The 22,177-nt window shown below is 34.8% G+C and overlaps 1 protein-coding gene across 1 annotated transcript in view; it reads left to right on the top strand.

Moving 5' to 3' along the window:
* The window catches only part of LOC6046522 (synaptogenesis protein syg-2), a 587,979-nt gene that overhangs the window by 292,405 nt on the left and 273,397 nt on the right, over positions 1 to 22,177 (top strand). The window contains exon 3 of the mRNA XM_038265832.1: positions 6,814 to 6,943. Within this exon, the coding sequence (XP_038121760.1) occupies positions 6,814 to 6,943 (130 nt within the window). The remainder of the gene's footprint in view (positions 1 to 6,813; positions 6,944 to 22,177) is intronic.

The raw sequence follows: 22,177 nt of genomic DNA on the forward strand, positions 1-22,177 counted from the left end.
AAATTGTCATTTAAAAAACAATGTGCCTGTCACTGTGCTTCTTACAAATGTCAGCCTGAAAGTGAGCAAATTGAATTTAATTGTTAAAAAGATCATTAAGGCCAGGTTTCTTTTAGTTATTCATTCAATAATAACAATTTAATATTTAAATTTATTAGCTTTGAAAAAAATATTTTCAAATTTGAGGTTAAGCAAATAAATCCAAATTTACTTACAAAACTGTTCTTCTCAAAATGCCTCTAAAACTGAAGATATTTTTGGATTTCTGTTTCCATAACGTATAAAATTTGTAACCAAGAAACATTTTTTCCGTTTATTTACTTTACTTTACTTTTACTTAACTTATTTTTCTTGAGAAAAACATGACGCTTAGAGAGTATTTAAATAATCCTATTTATCAATATATTAAAAATAATTAACTAATAATAGTTAACTAACTTTTGAAACATTCAAAAATATGTGGAGTTGGAGTCGGAGTTGGAGCCAACCATTTGTTGAAAGCTGGAGTCGGAGTCGGAGTCGGCTAGAGTTGGTAGACCGGAGTCGGAGTCGGAGTCGGAGCCAACCATTTGTTGAAAGCCGGAGCCGGAGTCGGAGTCGGAGTCGGCTAATCTGAGAAAGTCGGAGTCGGAGTTGGAGTCGGAGTCGTTTGAAATATGACCCGACTCCGCAGCCCTGCTTAAAATAATGTGGACCTCAAAATTTGTCTTGAAGCATACTAAAATATTTACAGTTGACCTCAAAAATAAAAAAAACAACTTATAACTGTTGTTTTGAGTCGCTTTTACTCATATTGCAAAAATCTCGATACTGTGAAATTATATCTTAGCTAGTTTTTTACTTCACAAAAATCTAAAAGCAAGTTAGTACAATAAGTTGTAGGGGAAATCTACCCATTTTAATCCTAATAAGCGGTCGTGTTTGAATGATGCTGGATAATCTAGAGTCTCCCTTGAATTTTACTAAAACCAAGTACACCAACGAGTAGAGCAAGTTTTTGTGAACATTTCTGTTTATTTTCACTTTCACTAAAAGTTATTCTATTTCTTTACCGCTTGGTTAACAAAAAAAAATTCCCAAGGGTATTCTAATCGAGGCGAATGCATTGGGCCACGCCAATTTTTCTAATATCGGCTTAGTTCTTTTTTCTTCCAACACTCTGTCGAGTGTTGCCATTTGCGTTGACAGTTCAAACGAACACTCACGAAAAGTGGCATTTATAGGGAAAGTTTCCTGGCATCGCTGGCTGTGCTGCTGGTGGTGTTGACGGCCAGCCTTTGTTCTTTTTTGCCTTCGTCTCTCGCTCGGTTTTCTTCAGCCTTCGATTTTAATGCAAAGTGAAAATTGAAACGTCAAACGACTTGGCGCGTTTGTTTTTTTGATGGCGCTTGCTAATTTATTACATTTTTCGAGATTATTCTTCAAGTGAGTGCCTTACTAATGATCAAAAGAACATGTTGCCGGTAGTTGGAATCAATTTCATATCTTAAGCGCCGTGAAAAAGTAAGCGAAAGTGAAAAGTTAATTTTGGTGATACTCATTAAGCGTTTGAGGGATTCTCGTGTGTGTCACTGTGTGTGCCAACAAAATGATGAGAAGTGGTCTCGCAAAATACAAATTATGATCAAAAGTGCATTAAATGTGATCTTTTTGGCCAGTAAGTGGCATACATTTGCGTGCTTACTCGAGGCGGTGCTGTTGCTGGTAAGTTTATAGCCCAAATAGTATTTTTGGAGCTTTAATCGAGCATCAAACTCCCCATATGACGAAGATAGGTGTTTGATTGGAAAGGGTAGATTTCCCCTATTTGCAGATTCGGAAAATAAATCAAAAGGTAGATCATAGTTCTCAAAAATAATGAGGCTACTAATAAACGTTTCATTGAATAAGTATGATTAAATCGTAACTAAATTCATTGAAAAGAAACATATTGAAAATTTTTCTTAATACATTTTGGCACTATTGGCATACAGTCGTACCTCGGTTTAGCACCGCATATGGGGGATGCAAAACCGAGGTACAGAGCTTATGGGATTTTGGCTATATGGGTAATTCTCCGCCAACTCACACAGCAGTTGCCCCGACCCCTCTTCGATTTGCGTGAAACTTTGTCCTAAGGGGTAACTTTTGTCCCTGATCACGAATCCGAGGTCCGTTTTTTGATATCTCGTGACGGAGGGGCGGTACGACCCCATTTTGAACATGCGAAAAAGAGGTGTTTTTCAATAATTTGCAGCCTGAAACGGTGATGAGATAGAAATTTGGTGTCAAAGGGACTTTTATGTAAAATTAGACGCCCGATTTGATGGCGTACTCAGAATTCCGAAAAACGTATTTTCATCGAAAAAACACTAAAAGTTTTAAAATTCTCCCATTTTCCGTTACTCGACTGTAAAAATTTTGGAACATGTCATTTTATGGGAAATTTAATGTACTTTTCGAATCTACATTGTCCCAGAAGGGTCATTTTTTCATTTAGAACAAAATTTTTCATTTTAAAATTTCGTGTTTTTCTAACTTTGCAGGGTTATTTTTAGAGTGTAACAATGTTCTACAAAGTTGTAGAGCAGACAATTACAAAATTTTAATATATATACATAAGGGTTTTGCTTATAAACATCACAAGTTATCACGATTTTACGAAAAAAGTTTTAAAAAGTTGGTCGTCATCGATCATGGCCGTTCATGGTCACCCGCGACAGACACGGACGACGAAACAAAGAGAAACGCAAAAGTAACTTTTTCAAAACTTTTTTCGTAAAATCGCGATAACTTGTGATGTTTATAAGCAAACCCTTATGTCTATATATCAAAATTTTGTAATTGTCTGCTCTACAACTTTGTAGAACATTGTTACACTCTAAAAATAACCCTGCAAAGTTAGAAAAACACGAAATTTTAAAATGAAAAATTTTGTTCTAAATGAAAAATGACCCTTCTGGGACAATGTAGATTCGAAAAGTACATTAAATTTCCCATAAAATGACATGTTTCAAAATTTTTACAGTCGAGTAACGGAAAATGGGAGAATTTTTAAACTTTTTAGTGTTTTTTCGATGAAAATACGTTTTTCGAATTCTGAGTACGCCATCAAATCGGGCGTCTAATTTTACATAAAAGTCCCTTTGACACCAAATTTCTATCTCATCACCGTTTCAGGCTGCAAATTATTGAAAAACACCTCTTTTTCGCATGTTCAAAATGGAAGGTCGTACCGCCCTCCGTCACGAGATATCAAAAACGGACCTCGGATTCGTGATCAGGGACAAAAGTTACCCCTTAGGACAAAGTTTCACGCAAATCGAAGAGGGGTCGGGGCAACTTTTCCCGATTTCGTGTGAGTTGGTAGAGAATTACCCATATGGGAGACATTGGCTTTAATCGTACGAAAAATCATGCAAACATCAGAAAATTATAGTGTTTTGGAATCGGGATGATGTCAGCTATCCATTTAAATTATTATTTCATGAAAGTTTTCACAAAAATACTTAATTTTCCTGTATTTCAAAAATGCATATTATTTCTCTTAAGAAACCAAAAATTTATTGTTATTGCAATATGGGTATCAAATGATCAGGTTTTTTTTCATACATTTTGGATGTAATAATAACATTTTTAGAAAATACTCAAAATTTTCACAAAACTTCTTATTTTCGAAAAAAAATACTCAAAATTTCAATTTTTACAATACAAACGATCGGGTTTTTTTCATACATTTTGAACGTAATAACAAAATGTTTAGAAAATACTCAACATTTTCACAAAATTACGTATTTTCGAAAAAAATACTCAAAATTTCCGTTTTCACAATATGGGTATCAAACGATCGGGATTTTTTTCAAAAATTTCAAATTTAATAACAACATTTTTAGAAAATACTCAAAATTTTCACAAAACTCGAATTTCTGAAAAAAAAGTACTCAAAATTTCCGTTTTTACAATGTGCGTATCAAACGATCGGGATTTCACTGGGCCATGCTTAACCGAGGCAGCTGAACGGTGCAAAACCGGGGCAGTGCAAAACCGAGGCGTGCAAAACCGAGGCATGGCTGTATTTAAAAACACTCCCGGGTCCCGGGAAATTTCCAAATTCAACTCTCGATTCCTGGGAAATATAAAATCTCGAGAATCGTCACCCTCTAGTTGCTAAGATATCGACCTTAGAAAATGGCAGCTAAGGAACGTATCAACATATCTCAAAAATGTAATATATAGAAAATATTCCTAGCTTTTCAAAAACAAAAATGTTTTTCAGACATGGGCACTAATTTAAAAAAATGGTAACTGCGTTTTTCATAGAACAGAAACTTACCTAAAAATGGCTATAACTTGAAAACGGTGAACTTTATCCAAATTTCACTGAAATTCTTTTTGATTACAAATTCGATCCTACATCGAAAAATGACAATGTGACCATTATTTGAAAAAAAAAAATCAGTATTAATCCCAAAATTCATAACTCGGTCAAAGCTTTTGACACATTCTGGAAATTTCTGAAAAGTTGGTATTTAATATCCTTTAAAACATATAAAAAATATTTTTTTTTTGGTAAATCAAGTTTTAGAGACAAAAAGTGAAAATAAAAATCACAAAAAAAGTATTTGCAATGTGTACTTTTTTCAGTGTAGTTATCCATACCTTAAACTTTGCCCAAGACACCAAATCGATCAAAAAATTCCTTCAAGAGATACTGATTTTCACATTTCCACATATCATTTTTGTATGGACAGCTGCCAAATTTGTATGGGAAACTAGATGGGCAAACTATTTTTGTCTTTTAAATTTTTAAGATTCGTAAAATTTTAGTTAAATGATGCTAACTTTTTTTTAAATTTGCTTGTATTCTGCGCGAAAATATACAAAGCAAAAAATTGTGTAAATTTGGAAGGTGTAATTTTAGAAGGTTGAATATTACCCCTTTTATGATGTAATTTTACCTCAATTTAGACTGAAAAAGTAACATTACACCAGAATGGTGGTAAAATTACACATTTTTAGAGGTAAAATTACACATTTTTCTGACATAAAAGATGTACCCCTTCCCAGATGTAATATTACCATGATTTTTTTTTCTGTGTATAAAAACTTTTTTCCACCAGTGAAATAATGATTACTGGTTCACGTCAGCAGGTGTGTACTGGTTGCCGGAGGGACTCCTGCCCCCCACCTTTGCCGGGCAAATCAGGAAACATTAGAGGGAGACGGAGGAACTTGGCCGCGCTCTCTCGTGATAGTAATCATGCAAATGCTGATGATAATGACGATCGTTACCGTGCCAAACCCCCCCTTCCCCACGTTTCCCCTCAAGGGGCTCCAAGGTTGAACAGCGGCCATGGCACTTCCGGGGTTTTGTGGAAACAGAAGGGGAGGGGAGGGTATAGGATCGGTCATTGTGGAACAATTCACGTTTTCAAGCCCTGAAATGAAAATGAATGGCCTGGAGTGAAATGGTTGAATGGGTACGTTGGTAAATCGGTAAAACGGAGCTTTGTTCGGGGAATTTGTGTGTTCGGGGGGAGGGAGAGGACAAGGGGGGGGGTGGCTTTAATTCTATACAATTTCCCTGAACGAATAAATCAAATTTATCACAATCGCACTGATGAATTGTTCGCGCAAGCGAGCTTGCTTATTGTGAAGCATGGCGAATTAGAGCGAATCGAAGAAATATTTTTTTTAATTTCGAGAATATTTTATCAAAATGATCAAAAAGATCACCTTAAGATCAATTCAGGATTCTAGTTCCAATAAATGCTGTTTTTCACATTTTAAGCAAGACTGCATATTAATTAAACTTTAAAATGAAAAAAAAAAAAGATTCTCGATGACTCAAACGGAGGAGTTCTCTACGTCAGTTCAAATCTTTGATTTCAGGAGGTAACACTTGGGTTTGCTAAAAACCCTAGGTTTTTATGGTTTGCTCTTAGTTGAGGTCCGTAAAGCATTATTTAAAATGCAAATGATAATCATTTATAAAACAATTCCTAGCTGGAAAAATGTAAAGCAAATAATATATTCGTTGAAACATTTGTTGGGGTCCAACAGCCATAGTTTTCAATAGATTTTTTTGAATAGTAAATTTAGATTGATTACCAATGTTTTGCTTCTACTACTGCAAATGCAACTTCAAAAATTTGAAACATTTCAATCACTAGAAAGCCCTTTCCCTTGTCATTTCCGGCCCTATAAGCGCGTCACGTGGCAGAGTTTCTCTGGCTTTGAATAAATTCTTGAAATGCCTGCAGTTGGCAAGTTTATATGCAATCTACTCCAATCCCATTTAAAATGTACATCAAAACTGGTGGTAAATCGTACAGTGAAAACGAACAAAAAAAGGAAGCATTCCATTTGTGGGAGTCAGAAGCACACACACACACACACCGGCCGGATAATCAAAATATTTATGATGCATTATTATTCCGCTTTAATGGAAAACATTAATTAATATTCCTTTTACGTGCCGAGGCGCCACTTTAAAGTGGAAATTTATGCACACCACACGCACCACCCTCACGCACACACCCACACGGTGGCCCTCTGGTCCAGTGTGCGGTCATAATTTGGTCGCACACGTGGCGGCAGGGAATTTAAAATTGGCGCAGTTTTTTTTCTCTCCCTTCATCCAAGTAGAGGTGAATTATCCTTCCATTTAGTCGGTATTTACGCGATGAGATATAACTTTAAGCCATTGTTTAATCATAGGTCGATATTTATTTTATGTGACAATTAATGCGAGTGTGTGTGCACGCGCTCTATCATGGGCGGAAAATTTTAATATTTCTTTTTTCCCTCTCCACTATTTTTTTTTTTTTTCAGATGTGCCCGTGCACGTGGAACGGGTCCTGGTGAACGATACCGCCCAGATCAAGTGTGACGTGTCGTCGAACCTGCCCAACGACCGGATACTGCTGGTCGTTTGGTACAAGGATAACGTGCCGATTTACAGGTGAGTGCGCCGCGGAAATGCCCGCGTTAATCGGGGAAATAAATTCTTTGGAGTATTTTTTTTTGGCCGGAAAAATTGAGGACTTTTTGAACCATTTGTTAACGAGTTATGAGAGGAATATGATAGAAATGTAGCTTCTGTCATCTGCGAGTTGATCTTGATCTGGGTGCTGAATTGTGGTTCGCAAAACGGCCCCAATTTTGAGCTGTCAAAAAGGAACCAATTTACTGTTCGCCAAAAGTAGAGAGTATTGTTATCGACCATTAAAACTGTTTTTTTGAAGAAATCTTTTAAGAAAAAAAGGCGAAGGCGATGTCGTCACTTTTGATAACTATGAGTGTAAGTTGTTTCTGAAGTCGATGCGGTTGTATTCATCTAGATTCTAGAAGCTGTCTTTATTGTTTGATTCTGTTTGAAAATCAGCTTCGCTAGAATTAGCGATATTTATTCGCAGGACCAGGAGGAGGATTCCAAAATCAGCCAAGGAATTTATCTGCGACGTTGCAGAATGACACTTTCACCGCAGTTTTTCATCACCCGCAAAAAAGAAAAACCTCTTCTAACCGATCGAATTTTGAAATCACACAATTTCCCAGCAAAAAATGTTAGAAACTAGACCAAATAAAACACATACTCCTGATTATAAAACAGCTCATTTACCAGAAAGAAAAAAAATCATGCTTGTGCTTGAACAGCCTAATACTTTGTAGATGTAAGCAAAGTGGGATCATTCGAAATTCACGTTACGCATTCTCTCTATTCAACACCCAGATCTTGATTTTTGGTGTTTTTTTATTTAAAAAAAAAATAATGTACCCCTTACATACTGTCAAGAATATAAGCCGATTTCTTTTCATTGCATTGCTGAGCAGCTCTCTAGGATTTCGGTCATTCGATTTTTTTTTGTATTTTTTAATCCGACTGAAACTTTTTTGGTGCCTTCGGTATGCCCAAAGAAGCCATTTTGCATCATTAGTTTGTCCATATAATTTTCCATACAAATTTCGCAGCTGTCCATACAAAAATGATGTATGAAAATTCAAAAATCTGTATCTTTTGATGGAATTTTTTAATCGATTTTGTGTCTTCGGCAAAGCTGTAGGTATGGATACGGACTACACTGGAAAAAAATGATACACGGTAAAAAAAATTTGGTGATTTTTTTATTTAACTTTTTGTCACTAAAATTTGATTTGCAAAAAAACACTATTTTTAATTTTTTTTATTTTTTGATATGTTTTAGAGGACATAAAATGGCAACTTTTCAGAAATTTCCAGGTTGTGCAAAAAATTATTGACCGAGTTATGAATGTTTTAATCAATACTGATTTTTTCAAAAAATTGAAATATTGGTCGCAAATTTTTCTCAACATCATATTTCGATGTAAAATCAAACATTCAATATTACGCCCTTTTAAAATGTTAGTCTTGATTTGAAAATTTTGAAAATAATGTTTTCGAAAAGATCGGAAAATTTCACAAATGTTTCATACATTAACATTCAAAATTGGATCATTAGTTGCTGAGATATCGACATTAAAAAATTGTGGGCTGTTTGGGTGAGACTTAGAAAACATCAATTTTCCTGTTTTTAAACCTTTGCGTGGCAATAGTTCAGCAACTAAAGGTCGTATCAACAAAGTCCAAAGAAGCAAAATATAGAGAATTTTCTCAGTTTTTCAAAAATATTTTTTCCAAAAGTGTGCAAACATGTGCACTAATTTTAAAAAATGAAAAACTGAGACTATTTTCAAAAAAGTCATCTAAATATGAATTTAACTGGAAAACGGTGCACTTTATCAAAATTTTACTAAAGTACTTTTTGATTGCAAATTTGATTTTACATCGAAATATGAAGTTGAAAAAAATTTGCGACCAATATTTCGATTTTTTGAAAAAATCAGTATTGATTAAAAAATTCATAACTCGGTCAAAGATTTTTTGCACAACCTGGAAATTTCTGAAAAGTTGGCATTTTATGTCCTCTAAAACATATCAAAAAATAAAAAAAAATAAAAATAGTGTTTTTTTGCAAATCAAATTTTAGTGATAAAAAGTTAAATAAAAAAATCACAAAAAAATTTTACCGTGTATCATTTTTTTCCAGTGTAGTCCGTATCCATACCTACAACTTTGCCGAAGACACCAAATCGATCAAAAAATTCCTTCAAAAGATACAGATTTTTGAATTTTCATACATCATTTTTGTATGGACAGCTGCGAAATTTGTATGGAAAATTATATGGACAAACTAATGATGCAAAATGGCTTCTTTGGGCATAACAAAGGCACCAAAAAAGTTTCAGTCGGATTAAAAAATACAAAAATTAAAATTGAAGAAAATAGACCGATTTCGTAGAGAATTGCTCTACTAATAACTCATCAGGATTAACTCGGATCTACTTGCACCCTTTGACAAAATTGTAGGAAATTAAATTTCTTGCAAGAATCTCACACTTGGACAATGTCGGACGATTCCTGCGCCACCTGCTGCCGAAATTCTGAAACGATGTTTTTCCGTATACATTTATTCGAATTTTCCCAAACATTCTTGCGGTATCTCATGGGATTTTCCAAAAAAAAAAAAAAAAAATCTTTTCACCCTATTGTTTATGTTATTTAGTTCGATGGATATCAATCTGTCCTCAGAGTAGCCAAGCTGTGTTTCTATGTAGTAATACGATTAGATTGAACATTGATAAAACTGGTTTGCTCGAGGGCTTTTCGTAAATTTGCTCGTAGAAAGAGAGATGAAGCAAAATTTTGCTGTCTTCGAGAAAGTCGCTTGGATTGACATGCCCAACCACTTCAAATCGTGAAAAACAATATCCCGAGCAGACGGAAATAACTTGGGAAGGTCAGTTTTTTATATTGTGAGAAGATCGAAATTATGTTATTGAGATGATCGGATAAGTTGTTAAAATAACAAAAATCGATAACAAAGATTTGTTCGAAGAATAACTTAAACTGTTATTGTGTTGTTATTGCAATGACAAACCAATAACATAGAAGGAATCATGAAGGAATAACAAGATTTGTTATTTTGTGCGGAGAGGTGGAGCAGCATAAAAACAAAAATTGTTATTGAACTGGTATGTCTCCGTAAAAAAAATTGTTTTAGTTTATTTGCCATTTGCAAATAAACCTGCAGTTGCCATAATTCCTCTGTACTAGTCAGGGCTGCAGAGTCGGATATCTTCAAGTGACTTTGAATCCATACTTTGAAGACAACTTCGAATCTGGATGCAGGATATGACGTCAACGCCGAATTCAGCTCTCCAAATATACCCGACTTCACAGATTCCAACTCAAATTAAAAGTTGCTGAAAATTAGCTGAATCCGATGCCGTCTCCGAGGTCTCAACGATCTTCAACGTCAGCACCGACTTCCTGGCTCTGTGTAAATAATAACAGTTTTTGTTATTCACATTTCGAAAATTCTCAATAAATAACTCAATTCACTTAACCCAAGTAACATTTTTTCCAGGAGTTCTACAAGAGCTCTTCAAGATAGCTACAGCATAGCAGTTTGGACCGCGGTAGGATAAAACTTTCTTCAAGTATTCTTCTAAACTCCTGAAGAAGTTTTGAAGAGAATTTTATCCTACCGCGGTCCAAACTGCTATGCTGTAGCTATCTTGAAGAGCTCTTGTAAAACTCCTGGAAAAAAATGTTACTTGGGAAGGAATTTAACAAGATTAAAAAAAAACAACTTTCAAAAGTTAATTTTATCGGATTAATTTTAGCTTAAGGACCCCATTTCATGGTCAAATAAATGAACACGATGAAATTGGTCAAAATTATTCCATAGTTCTAGCCAATCTTAGCAAAGTCCCTTAGGGGGGATATCAAATAAAAAAAAACAACTTTCAAAATTTCAACTTTTTAAAATAATCATAGCATAAGGACCCCATTTCATGGCCAGAATGATGACCCCGACAAAAATGGTCATAATTATCCCATAGTTCTAGCCAATTTTAGCAACGTCCCTTATCGGGTACCGTAAACCGGGGTGACTTTGATAGGATTATTTTTGGAATATTTCCCAACTGGAAAGGTTTTTCTCAAGATAATTATTTTTAAGACATGTACTGGGGTAGGCCACACAAAGTTCATGCACTATTTCTTGAAAAAGTTATTTTCTATAATGCTCAGAAAAATAGTAACGTTAAAAATTCTCATTTTAAATTCCGGGGTGACTTTGATAGTCATAGTTTTTCTTGATAAAATCAGATTATAGGTGTTCAAACTTCATTTTTACGTTAAATTACGTTAAAAGTTGATAATATAGTTTTCAAGAAAAAAATCAATGTTTATATTAAGTTAACTAACTTTTAAGGCTTTTTAACAAAATACATATAAATTTTAGGTAAAGTTGTTAAAAATTCGGAAATGTGCCTGAAATTCGTTAAATCTAGTATTGTTCATAAAATTATCGATTTATATTACATTTTAAACTGAATTCGAAGCACGAATCACAAGTTTTGAGTAGTGCGGTGCCAGTGTGGACGCGCAGTCCTGTTTTTTCGTGTTATTTTCCATCTCTTTTGTGTCGCTATTTGTGTACATGGGGTGATTGGATTTCTTCTGATTCGTGTTGTTTTCATCTCTTTTGTGACGCTGTTTGTGTGCATGGGGTGATTGGTCTTCTTCTTCTTCTTTTTTCTATATTTTTAGTTCGCGCGTTCGTTGGCCAATGAGTTTATTTTTGTTCTCTTTACATAGTTTTCGATAGAAACGATCAGAATTCTTTTTTTTCGAGACAAGCAAGTCGTATTGCTGGATTAAGTCCTTTCTATATCATCGATGATCGGAAGGCACGCCGACGAATATGTTTTTAAGGCTTATGATATAAAATTATTTTAATGAATAAAGCCCTTCTTACATCACCGTTGATCGGAAGGCACGCCGACGAAGAATTTCTGGAGGATCGCGGTCGAATTAATACAATATTTAAAATTCTAGATAGCTATCTTTCGGATTCGATTGTGAGTAGCGGGACTTCGCGGTTACTATGCAACGTATTTTTTGGAGTCTTTTTATATTTTAAATTTATAAGTCCTTCTTTTATCATCGTTGATAGGAAGGCACGCCGCCGGTTAAGTTCGTTTAAGTTATTGTTTTAATTTCACTACAATCGGTTACGTGGTGTCCTGTTTTCTTTTCGTTTATATTCGTTGATCGTAATAATTTATTCCAACTGGCAGCTTTAGTATTAACTCATCTACTATTTTTGACATTTGCTCGCGTTATCTTAATTGTACCAACAGTAAAAATATACTGATAAGTCCAGCCCATAGCACTACCGCTCGGTTGGCACGCGTTCGATTAAAACAAACTTTTTAAATAATCAATTATTTATCTTTCCGCAGCCGGCTGCCTAAGATTTAAAATTTCAACCGATAAACAAAATGCTCATGGTCACATCACTGCCACTCGTGAATCCTGACCTCATACCCATCTACTAACCCCCTCAAAACTCATGTGATACTTTGTCGGAGAAGCAGTCGATTGGGCGGTCTCTATCACTCAAGTATCGGACTAACATTCCCATCCACTTCCCCGTGACCCTACCACTGGTCGTGGCCGGCGCCGGTATTGATCAGCATGATAGGGGCCTTTGAGAAGTTGCGAAGCGAGGAAAGATAGCTCCCACTTATCTTCCACGGCTCGTGGATGTAACTTCTGGAGGTCCTGGTCAATAACGGAGTAGCAACTGCGGGTGGGCACCTATGCTTATGCTTATGCTTATGCTAATTCGAAGCACGAATCACAAGTTTTCACATTTCATATGAAATTTGTTCAATTGAAATTGCCTATAAATTTGGAGATTTTTTTGAATTTTGTTTCAAAAACACATATTATTTAATATTTACAAAATTAGGTTACCTTCTCCTAGTGGAAAATTGTCCAAAGAATCCGAAAATGTATTCCATTTTCCGATTCAAAATTATGTTCATTGAGAAAATCATGACACTTTGAGGAGTTTGAAATAATGCCTTTCATCAACATTTTCTTAATAATAGTTAACTAACTTTTTAAACCTTTCAAAATGTTATGAAAAGTTCTTCTTGAGGTACTTTGAGTACTTCTCTACCATGGTCAGTTTGATTCTAAACCATTCCGTACGTATTTAATTTGTACTCTTCATTTTGCGGAAAAATCTCAAACCTATCAAAGTCACCCCGGCTATTAAAGGCACCCCGTTTTACGGTATATCAAATAATAAAAAAAAAATCAGCTTTCTAAATTTCATTTTTTTTTTTAAGAATAATTTGAGCTTAAGGACCCCATTTCATGGCTAAAATAATGTCACTTCCACACCAATCGCTACTGAACATTCTCTCATTGCCCTCCCTCTCACTCCAATCGGGTAGTACAACAAATGGCTCAGAGATGCTGATTGCGCTATATCGCTCAAAGCTGAACAAGCGAGCGCCATTCGCTGGTATGGAGGAGACAATCAACTCGCGACAAAATTTTGAGGCTAGGAATTTTGACAGGTATGATTTTTTATAAAGCATTCGTCTCCTTTTCTCTCCCACAGAAAACTGGGGACAATGTAGCTGTCAAACTAAGACAAACCGTTAAAGTCACTCACAAAATGAACTTTGAGCGATTTGAGTTCATTTCTGACGTCACGATTTTCTCCTCTATCGTGTTAGATTCTCTCCTCTCTGAACATATGCGTTTGTAACTCTGGTCGACGGACGGAGTAGGCTAAGAAATTCTCGAAGTATTCGTTTTGCTGTGTGAATCGATTTGCCAAGACGCTGACAGCTGGCCGGTCGTGTTTACTCGCGAATAGTTGCGAGCAAGTGATTTCTGATCTTTGAGTCAAAAATCAGGACTTTGGTGTAAATTAATAAAAAAAATATAAATAATTTCATCAAAAGTTTGAAAATATTAACGATAAAAAAGCTTTCTGTTAAATTTAAATACTCAAGAATTATTTTTTGAATTAAAAAAAATTAATACGAAAACAACATTAATCTTAAATTGACTTTAAAAAAATTGCAGCCTCTGCATGTTAAAAAGGATACTTTAAACTGTTCCATTTGTTTTTTTTTTTTTAATTTAAAGTACCATCGATTTCTTATTGCCTCTTACTATACTTATGAAGAATCCAAATCCAAATCAGTAGAGCCAAATATTTCTCGAATCCAAGAAAGTTTTTGGCTGATGCCTACCATGAAATAAATGTTAAAACCGATCAAATTTGATTCAAATATTATAATATGTAGTTCATACATACTTTTTCCGGATTTTTTTTTTTTTTTTTTTGAAAAGTCCTAATTCTAAACCTAAATCTTTGTCCGAAAAGCCCTACTCAAGATACAGATTTTCGGATATGAGCATGAACTTTAGGGTGATAATAAAAAAATCGCCGGAAATAAATAGTATCTGCGCCAATTTGAGACAAATAGGTTGAGGTTTAAGGGTCGCTTCTTATCATTGATGTTGATATGGGGAAATCGCGATAATATATGGGGGAAAACATCGTTTCAGTATTTTTCTGCCTAGTGGCGCCAAAATTGTCCAAGTGTGAGATTCTTGTAGGAAATTTAATTCCCTACAATTTTACCCTAGGGTGCAAGAAGATCCGAGTTGATCCTGATGAGTAGGGTTAGTGAAATTTCACGATTTCGCGGCCAGCGTGAAATCCGCGAAATTTTTCTTTTTCCACGAAATCCCGTGAAATTTTATGTTTGTGTGAAACTGTGACGATTTTTTTTTTAATATTTTATCAAACTCAAACAGGAATAGAAATTATTCAAAAATCTTCTGTAGAATTAAGCGAGTGAAAATACCCTTGTTCAATTACTAATATAGGGTTAGTGAAATTTGATGACCGTCCGCGAACGGTGTGAAATTCTTGATATTTATAAATTTTCTCAGATCATTTTTTTTTCAAACAACTTCAATATTTCAACTATAAAAACTATTTAAGTGCATTTTATAAGTTTTCAATTGAAATACTTGATATGAACCATTTGAAGAATTGTTGAAATTTATCAATTTTTAGGAACTAACTATATCTAAATTAAGAAATATTTTTTCACTTAAGTAATAATTTCACAACTATTTAATTTGAAAATTAAAATTTCAAAAAGAAATAAGCTTTGTTTTATCCAAAATTAAGTAAAGAGTATTTTTTATCTTCGAAATCTCATTTTAAAAACATGTCAGACTTTTTTCTAAGTTCTGTTTAATTTTTACGATATTTGATTATTTGGGTGGATGATTCCCGTGAAAGTTTAAAAAATGACCCCTTTTTTTGTTTTTTGTTCTCATTTTAAATGAAAATTTTGATTTTGTTAACAATCATATTATTTTTGCCTATTGATTTAAAATTTAGTTTTTGCAAAGAGAGATAAAATCCTTAAAAAATATTTTGAATGGGCTAAAAGTTGCAGAAAGTTTTTACTCATTTTGGATGGACAAGATTGTTGAATCTTGCTTTGATATGAAATTCAATAAAATGTAAACTGCTAAAACAGAGGCAAATCAACGAAATCGTTTTTGCATTATTAGTTGAATATCAAAAATGTAGAAATAACACATGATTATTCGCATGCCCTACATTTTGCTTTAAAATATAAAAAGAGCTCATCCATAAACTAGGCGGAAACTTTTTTGAAAATTTTGAGATTATTTTTGTTTCACGTTCAAATTTAGTGAAGATTTTTTTTTGTTTATTGAAGAATAATATATAATGAAGGATAAAAAGTAGTTTCTGTGTATAAACAAAAGATTTTCAGAGTTATTTCATTATTTTTCGCGTTCCGCGAAATTTGCGTGAAATTTTGTGTTTTGAAATTGAGGTCCCCGTGAAATTTGCTATTTTCGAGCGTGAAAAATCACTAAGCCTACTGATGAGTTATTAGCAATGCGATAAAAAGAAATCAGTTTATATACTTGAAAGTATTAAAAGGGGGAAAAATGCTTTTCCTATATTGCTTCAGATTGTTCGGCAATCAGTCGCACCATCATCCTTTGAGATCAGTTTTAATCCTTAAATGGATTGCATCGTTTTCACTAGCTATGTTAAGCTCATCATTTCTCTAGTAAACCCCCCAAGGAATAATCTTTAACTCTGTATGCGTCACTTCCTCCAGCCTGACTTTCTTGAAGCATCCAACCCCCTCTCCCTTATTTTGTCCCTGTATGACACAGTTCACGTATGCCATGGCCCGGGTCTCCTCTCCCGGGATAAATGGTGGCCTCCGAGGCTGAAAAATGTCTTGTATTTTTATGCTAACTATGCGATGTGCATAAATAACGACGACGACGACGACGACGATCCGGGCTGAGCCTGGCCTGCATGCAAAACATCAAACTCAAGCTTCTTCCTGTCCGACCAGCGTGCCCTCCGCTGGGGAGTTGCGCTACCCCGGTGGTCCCGGGACCTCAATTTTGTCGAAAGCTTGCCGGGGCAGACAGGCGAAACACTCTCCCCGCCTAACAGTGTTATGAATTCACAAGTATCTATCACTTTGGGCGGGGTTCCATGGTGACTTGCGGAAACAGTTCAGATTCGATTATCCAAAGTCCTCGAAAATTTGTTGACGGTCTAATCATGAAAATAAGATTGTCTTATTTTAGGCTGTGAAGCAATACGAAAATGTTAAATCCAAAGTGGCAGTATTATTGAAGAACTTAATTTGAAAAAAAAGAAAACCATAACAATATTTAGCTTTCCAAAAAATCGTGCGAACTCCTCTGGATTGCCGTCCTCCGCAGTCAGAGAATCGCCCAGTTTTCCCCCTTCAGAAACACGCATACACTTCCCCCGGGGTCCCCACCTCCCCCCTTCACCTACTCCTCCCAAAAGGAAACCCAAAGAGCGTGGGGGAGGAAGAGGGCGAGCCAAACGAACATCATGTATGAATATTATCCATCTTCTCGATCCTCATCACCGCCAATCCAATTTAGTGGCGCTCCGTTCCCGGGCTCGACGTCATGAGTAAAAGGCAGCAGCAACGAAAAAAAATCGTCCGGAAAAAGTCCTTTGGGACCCATCGACCCGCTTCGTTTAGTCTAATAGTGGGGTGAGGGAAGGGGGGGGGGAGGATGTGGAGTCATGATCATCACGTTCCTGCGATAACGTAATAGTGGAAACTGCTGACGGTGGTCTTTGGCACTAGATAAATCTAGGACAAAAGAATACTAATTTAGATCGTGGCAAGTCAGCTGATTCGCCAAAAATGAGCCGTCCTTTTCAGGGTGTTTTGAATATGACAAGCTTAAAACTGGCCTTGAGCAAAATTAAAATATTCTTTTTTATATATTTGACGAAAAAACAAACATCGCCAAAATGCCAAATTTGATCAGGTTTTATTAAAACGAGCAGGCGTGTTTGATTGGTCGGGCAGGAAGGAGCTTGCACCTTGTAAGCGGATGATTATGGGTTCGATTCCCATCTGCTCCCGCCTTCCTTCCATCGGATAGGGAAGTAAAATGTCGGCCTTCACCATAGTTGTTGATTGACGGTTAAGGCATTTCAGGTGTAGGAGCAGTTTCTAAGTACAGACATGCCTCGGTTTAGCACCGCATATGGGGGATGCAAAACCGAGGCGTGCATAATCGAGGCACAGAGCTTATGGGATTTTGGCTGTATGGGAGACATTGGCTATAATCGTATAAAAAATCATGCAAATATCACAAAATAATAGTATTATTGAATCGGGAAATCGGGACCTATCCATTAAAATTATAATTTCATAAAAATTTCACAAAACTACCTATTTTCAAAAAAAAACCTCAAAATTCCAGTTTGTACAATATGGGTATCAAACGATCAGAATTTTTTCATTCATTTCGAATGTAATAGCAACATTTGTGAAAATGCTCAAAATTTTCACAAAACTAGGTATTTTCGAAAAAAAAAAATATTCAAAATATCCGTTTATACAATGTGAGTATCAAACGATCGGGATTTTTCCTTACATTTCGAAAGTAATAACAAAATTTTTTGAAAATTCTAAAAATTTTCACAAAACTACGTATATTCGAAAAAATACTCAAAATTTCAGTGTTTCCAATGAAAAAATCTTGACCGATTGATACCCATATTGTTAAAACTGAAATTTTGAGTATTTTTTCGAAAATAAGTAGTTTTGTGAAAATTTAGAGTATTTTCAAAAAAATTGTTATTGCATTCAAAATATATGAAAAAATTCCGAACGTTTGATACCCATATTGTAAAAACTGAAATTATGAGTGTTTTTCGAAAATACGTAGTTTTGTGAAAATATTGAGTGGTTCCAAAAAATGTTATAATTACATTCGAAATGTATGAAAAAATCCCGAACGATTGATACCCATTTTGTAACAACTGAAATTTTGAGTATTTTTTCGAAAATACGTAGTTTTGTGAAAATTATGAGTATTTTCAAAAAATGTTATGATTACATTTGAATTGTATGAAAAAATCGCGGGGTATGGGTACCACAAACATTGTAAGAACGGAAATTTTGAGTATTTTTTCGAAAATACGTAGTTTTGTGAAAATTTTGAGTATTTTCAAAAAATGTTGTTACTACATTCGAAATGTATGAAAAAAACTTGATCGTTTGATACCCATATTGAAAAACTGAAATTTTGAGTATTTTTTCGAAAAAAACGTAGTTTTGTGAAAATTTTGAGTGTTTTTAAAAACAATATTTTACATTCGAAATGTTTGAAAAAAAATCCAATCACTTGATACCCATATTGCAATAACAATAATTTTGAGTATTTTTTCAAGAAACATTGCATTTTCAAAAAACAGGAAAAATACATATTTTTGTGAAAATTTTCATGAAATTTTATAATTTTAATTGATAGCTGACATTATCCCGATTGCAAATAACTATAATTTTTTGATGTTTGCATGATTTTTTATACGATTAAAGCCAATGTCTCCAATATAGCCAAAATCCCATAAGCTCTGTGCTTCAGTTAAACACTGGGCCGTGCTTAACCGAGGCAGCTGAACGAATCAAAACCGGGGCAGTGCAAAACCGAGGCATGACTGTACTAACAACACATTAAACCAAGCCTGCTCCGCTGAAGTCGCAATCCAAAGGTCGTTTCTTCTCCATTCAAGCCTTTTGATTCCTAGGTTCGAGCAGAACCTTGCAACAGAGACCAACTCACACGAAATCAGGAAAAGTTGCCCCGACCCCTCTTCAATTTCCGTGAAACTTTGTCCTAAGGGGTAACTTTTGTCCCTGATCACAAATCCGAGGTCCGTTTTTGATATCTCGTGATGGAGGGGCGGTACGGCCCCTTTCATTTTTTAACATGCTAAAAAAAAAGAGGTGTATTTCAATCATTTTCAGCCTGAAACGGTAATGAGATAGAAATTTGGAGTCAAAGGGACTTTTATTTGAAATTATATGCCTGATTTAATGGCATACTAAGAATTCCAAAAACATGTATTTTTCATCGAAAAAAAAAACACTTAAAAAGTTTTAAAAACTCTCCCATTTTCCCTTATTTAACTGTCAAAAAAAGTTTGGAACATGTCATTTAATGGGAAATTTAATGTACTCTCCAAATCTACTTTAACCCAAAAGGTTTATTTTTTCATTTAGAACAAAATTTTTCATTTTAAAATTTCATGTTTGTTTTTAAATTTGCAGAGATATTTTTTATAAGTGCAATAATGTTTTACAAAGTTGTAGAGAAGACAATTACAAAAATTGAGATATATCAACAAAAAGGGTTTACTTACAAACATTACGAGTTACCGCCATTTTACGATTTTTTTTTTAAGTTACATTGTTAATTCGTCGTCCGTGCCTGTCGCGACGTGAATGGCCATGATCGACGACGATTAATTTTTTCTAAACGTTTTTCCGCAAAATCGCGATAACTCGTGATATTTGTAAGCAAACCCCTTATGTTTGTAAATCATTTTTTTTTTTTTTTTGTAATTATCTGTTCTACAACTTTGTATACCATTATTACACTCTTAAAAAATATTCCTGCAAAGTAAAAAAACACGAAATTTCAAAATGAAAATTTATTTCTAAATGAAAAAATTACCCTTCAGAGTTAATGTAGATTCGAAAAGTACATTATATTTCCCTTAAAATGACACGTTCCAAAAAATTTTATAGTCGAGTAATGGAAAATAGCAGAATTTTTTATCTTTTTCAGTGTTTTTTTAGATGAAAAATACGTTTTTTCGGAATTCTGAGTACCGTAAACTGGGGTGACTTTGATAGCCCGGGGTGACATTGATAGAAATTTGATTTGGCCACTAATTTTGATACATCCAATGTAACAGTCACATTTTTGCATATATGTTCGATAATAAGCTATCCCTTAATGCTTACATACTCAAAATTCTCAAAAATGTTTAGATATTAATTTGACGGGCATTTGAAAAACCTATCAATGTCACCCCGGGCTATCAAAGTCACCCCAGTTTACGGTACACCATTTCGGGCGTCCAATTTTACATAAAAGTCCCTTTGACACCAAATTTCTATCTCATCACCGTTTCAGGCTTCAAATTATTGAAAAACACCACTTTTTTCGCATGTTCAAAAATGGAAGGGGTCGTACCGCCCCTCCGTCACGAGATATCAAAAACGGACCTCGGATTTGTGATCAGGGACAAAAGTTACCCCTTAGTTTCACGCAAATCGAAGAGGGGTCGGGGCAACTGCTGTGTGAGTTGGCGGAGAATTACCCAAAATGCTCCTTCTTGCAAAAAAATCATGCAAAAAAGTTTTTTGAGAGCACATTTTTTTTTGATTTTGTGATTATTATTTTAAGGCTTATTTGTCAAGTTTCATAGTCAATTTAAGATAAGAAAGATGCATTTATTTCAACTCAAAATTGTTGAAAAGATGCCACCTTGTTGCATTTGAAAGGGAAATCAAGTCCCGTCATCAGGGATGAAATTGGGTATGGGTGTGAGATTGGGTCATATAAAAATCCCACCATTTGTATGACCCAATCTCACCCCCAGACCCAATGTCACCCCTGATGATGGTACTACAAACGATTGAATATTCTACAGAAATGAGCCAAATTAATGAAATATTGATTGCAAAAAATGTTTGAAAAAAAAACCCATAATAAATGTTATGTATTCAACTATTAAATATAAAAACTGCTGTAAGAACACACAGTAAGCTTAAAAAAAATGGTAATTCAACCAAACACAAACACCACTCCACTTGCTGTTTTGTATGTGGGCGAAAGAAAAAAAATGGCAAAAAACAACATTTTTACTCGATATGTTTATGTTTGCCTGATATTATTCCAAAGAAAATAGACGCCGCTGGTTTATGGAGCAGACGTTTCTGCCCTCCCCCACAACGACAACACATCGAACACCGTGAATTATGTATGTAGTGACACCGTCGATGACTCCAATTGCCACCACCACGATACTAAGCCCCATTCCGTTTTCCGCAAGGGAAGTGGAAAAAGCGCGAGGAAAAGCCATCTCAGAATTCAATATGTGTGTGTGTGTGTATTTCTTTCCAAGTAAAGATGAAGTGAGAACATATCGAATGTTTGGCAAACAAAAAAAAAAAAAATAATCGAATAACCGGAAGTCTGGCTGAAGGGATTGAAATTTGTGTGATTTTTTTCGTTTACTTGAACGGAATCTTGAAGCAATAAGTTTTGCAAAGACTCCAGTTGACACAAGTCGACAAAAAATTTACGATTGAATTTTTCAAAGCTTTGTATTTTATTATTTTAAATACCCTTGTTTTTACTGATTGATAAATCGGAGCGTTTGGTACGGTATGTCCACGCATCCTTCCTCCCCTGTAGATTTTGTGAAATGTGATCCGTTCTCAGAATCCTTTCTACGGTAAACACAACGCAGTAGGGCTGGCCACTTTTTTGGTAATATATTTTTGGCTGTTCTTAGATGTACTGCAATTATTAATATTGACAAGATCAACTCGGATCTTTTTGCACCCTTCGACAAAGCTGTAGAACATAAAATTGGCACAGTTATTTATGTTTGCCTAAAGAATCGAGCCAGGGGGTATTTCTTCAGATTTCCCAAAATTTTCAATTTTTCTTGTCACCTTCACAGCTAAAAAAGTAGTAATCCAGCTGCGTGTAAAAGGCCTCAGTGTAAAATTAATATTGCATTATTTTATGCAATTTTATGTGATTTTACATCCTGAAATATGTAACCCATCAGTATGGGAAACCTACTTGACCGAAATGTCAAGTTCATATATGCGTTTATCCTAACAGCTTGTCATC

Source organism: Culex quinquefasciatus, chromosome 3 (genome assembly GCF_015732765.1).
Source record: "Culex quinquefasciatus strain JHB chromosome 3, VPISU_Cqui_1.0_pri_paternal, whole genome shotgun sequence".
NCBI lineage: Eukaryota > Metazoa > Arthropoda > Insecta > Diptera > Culicidae > Culex > Culex quinquefasciatus.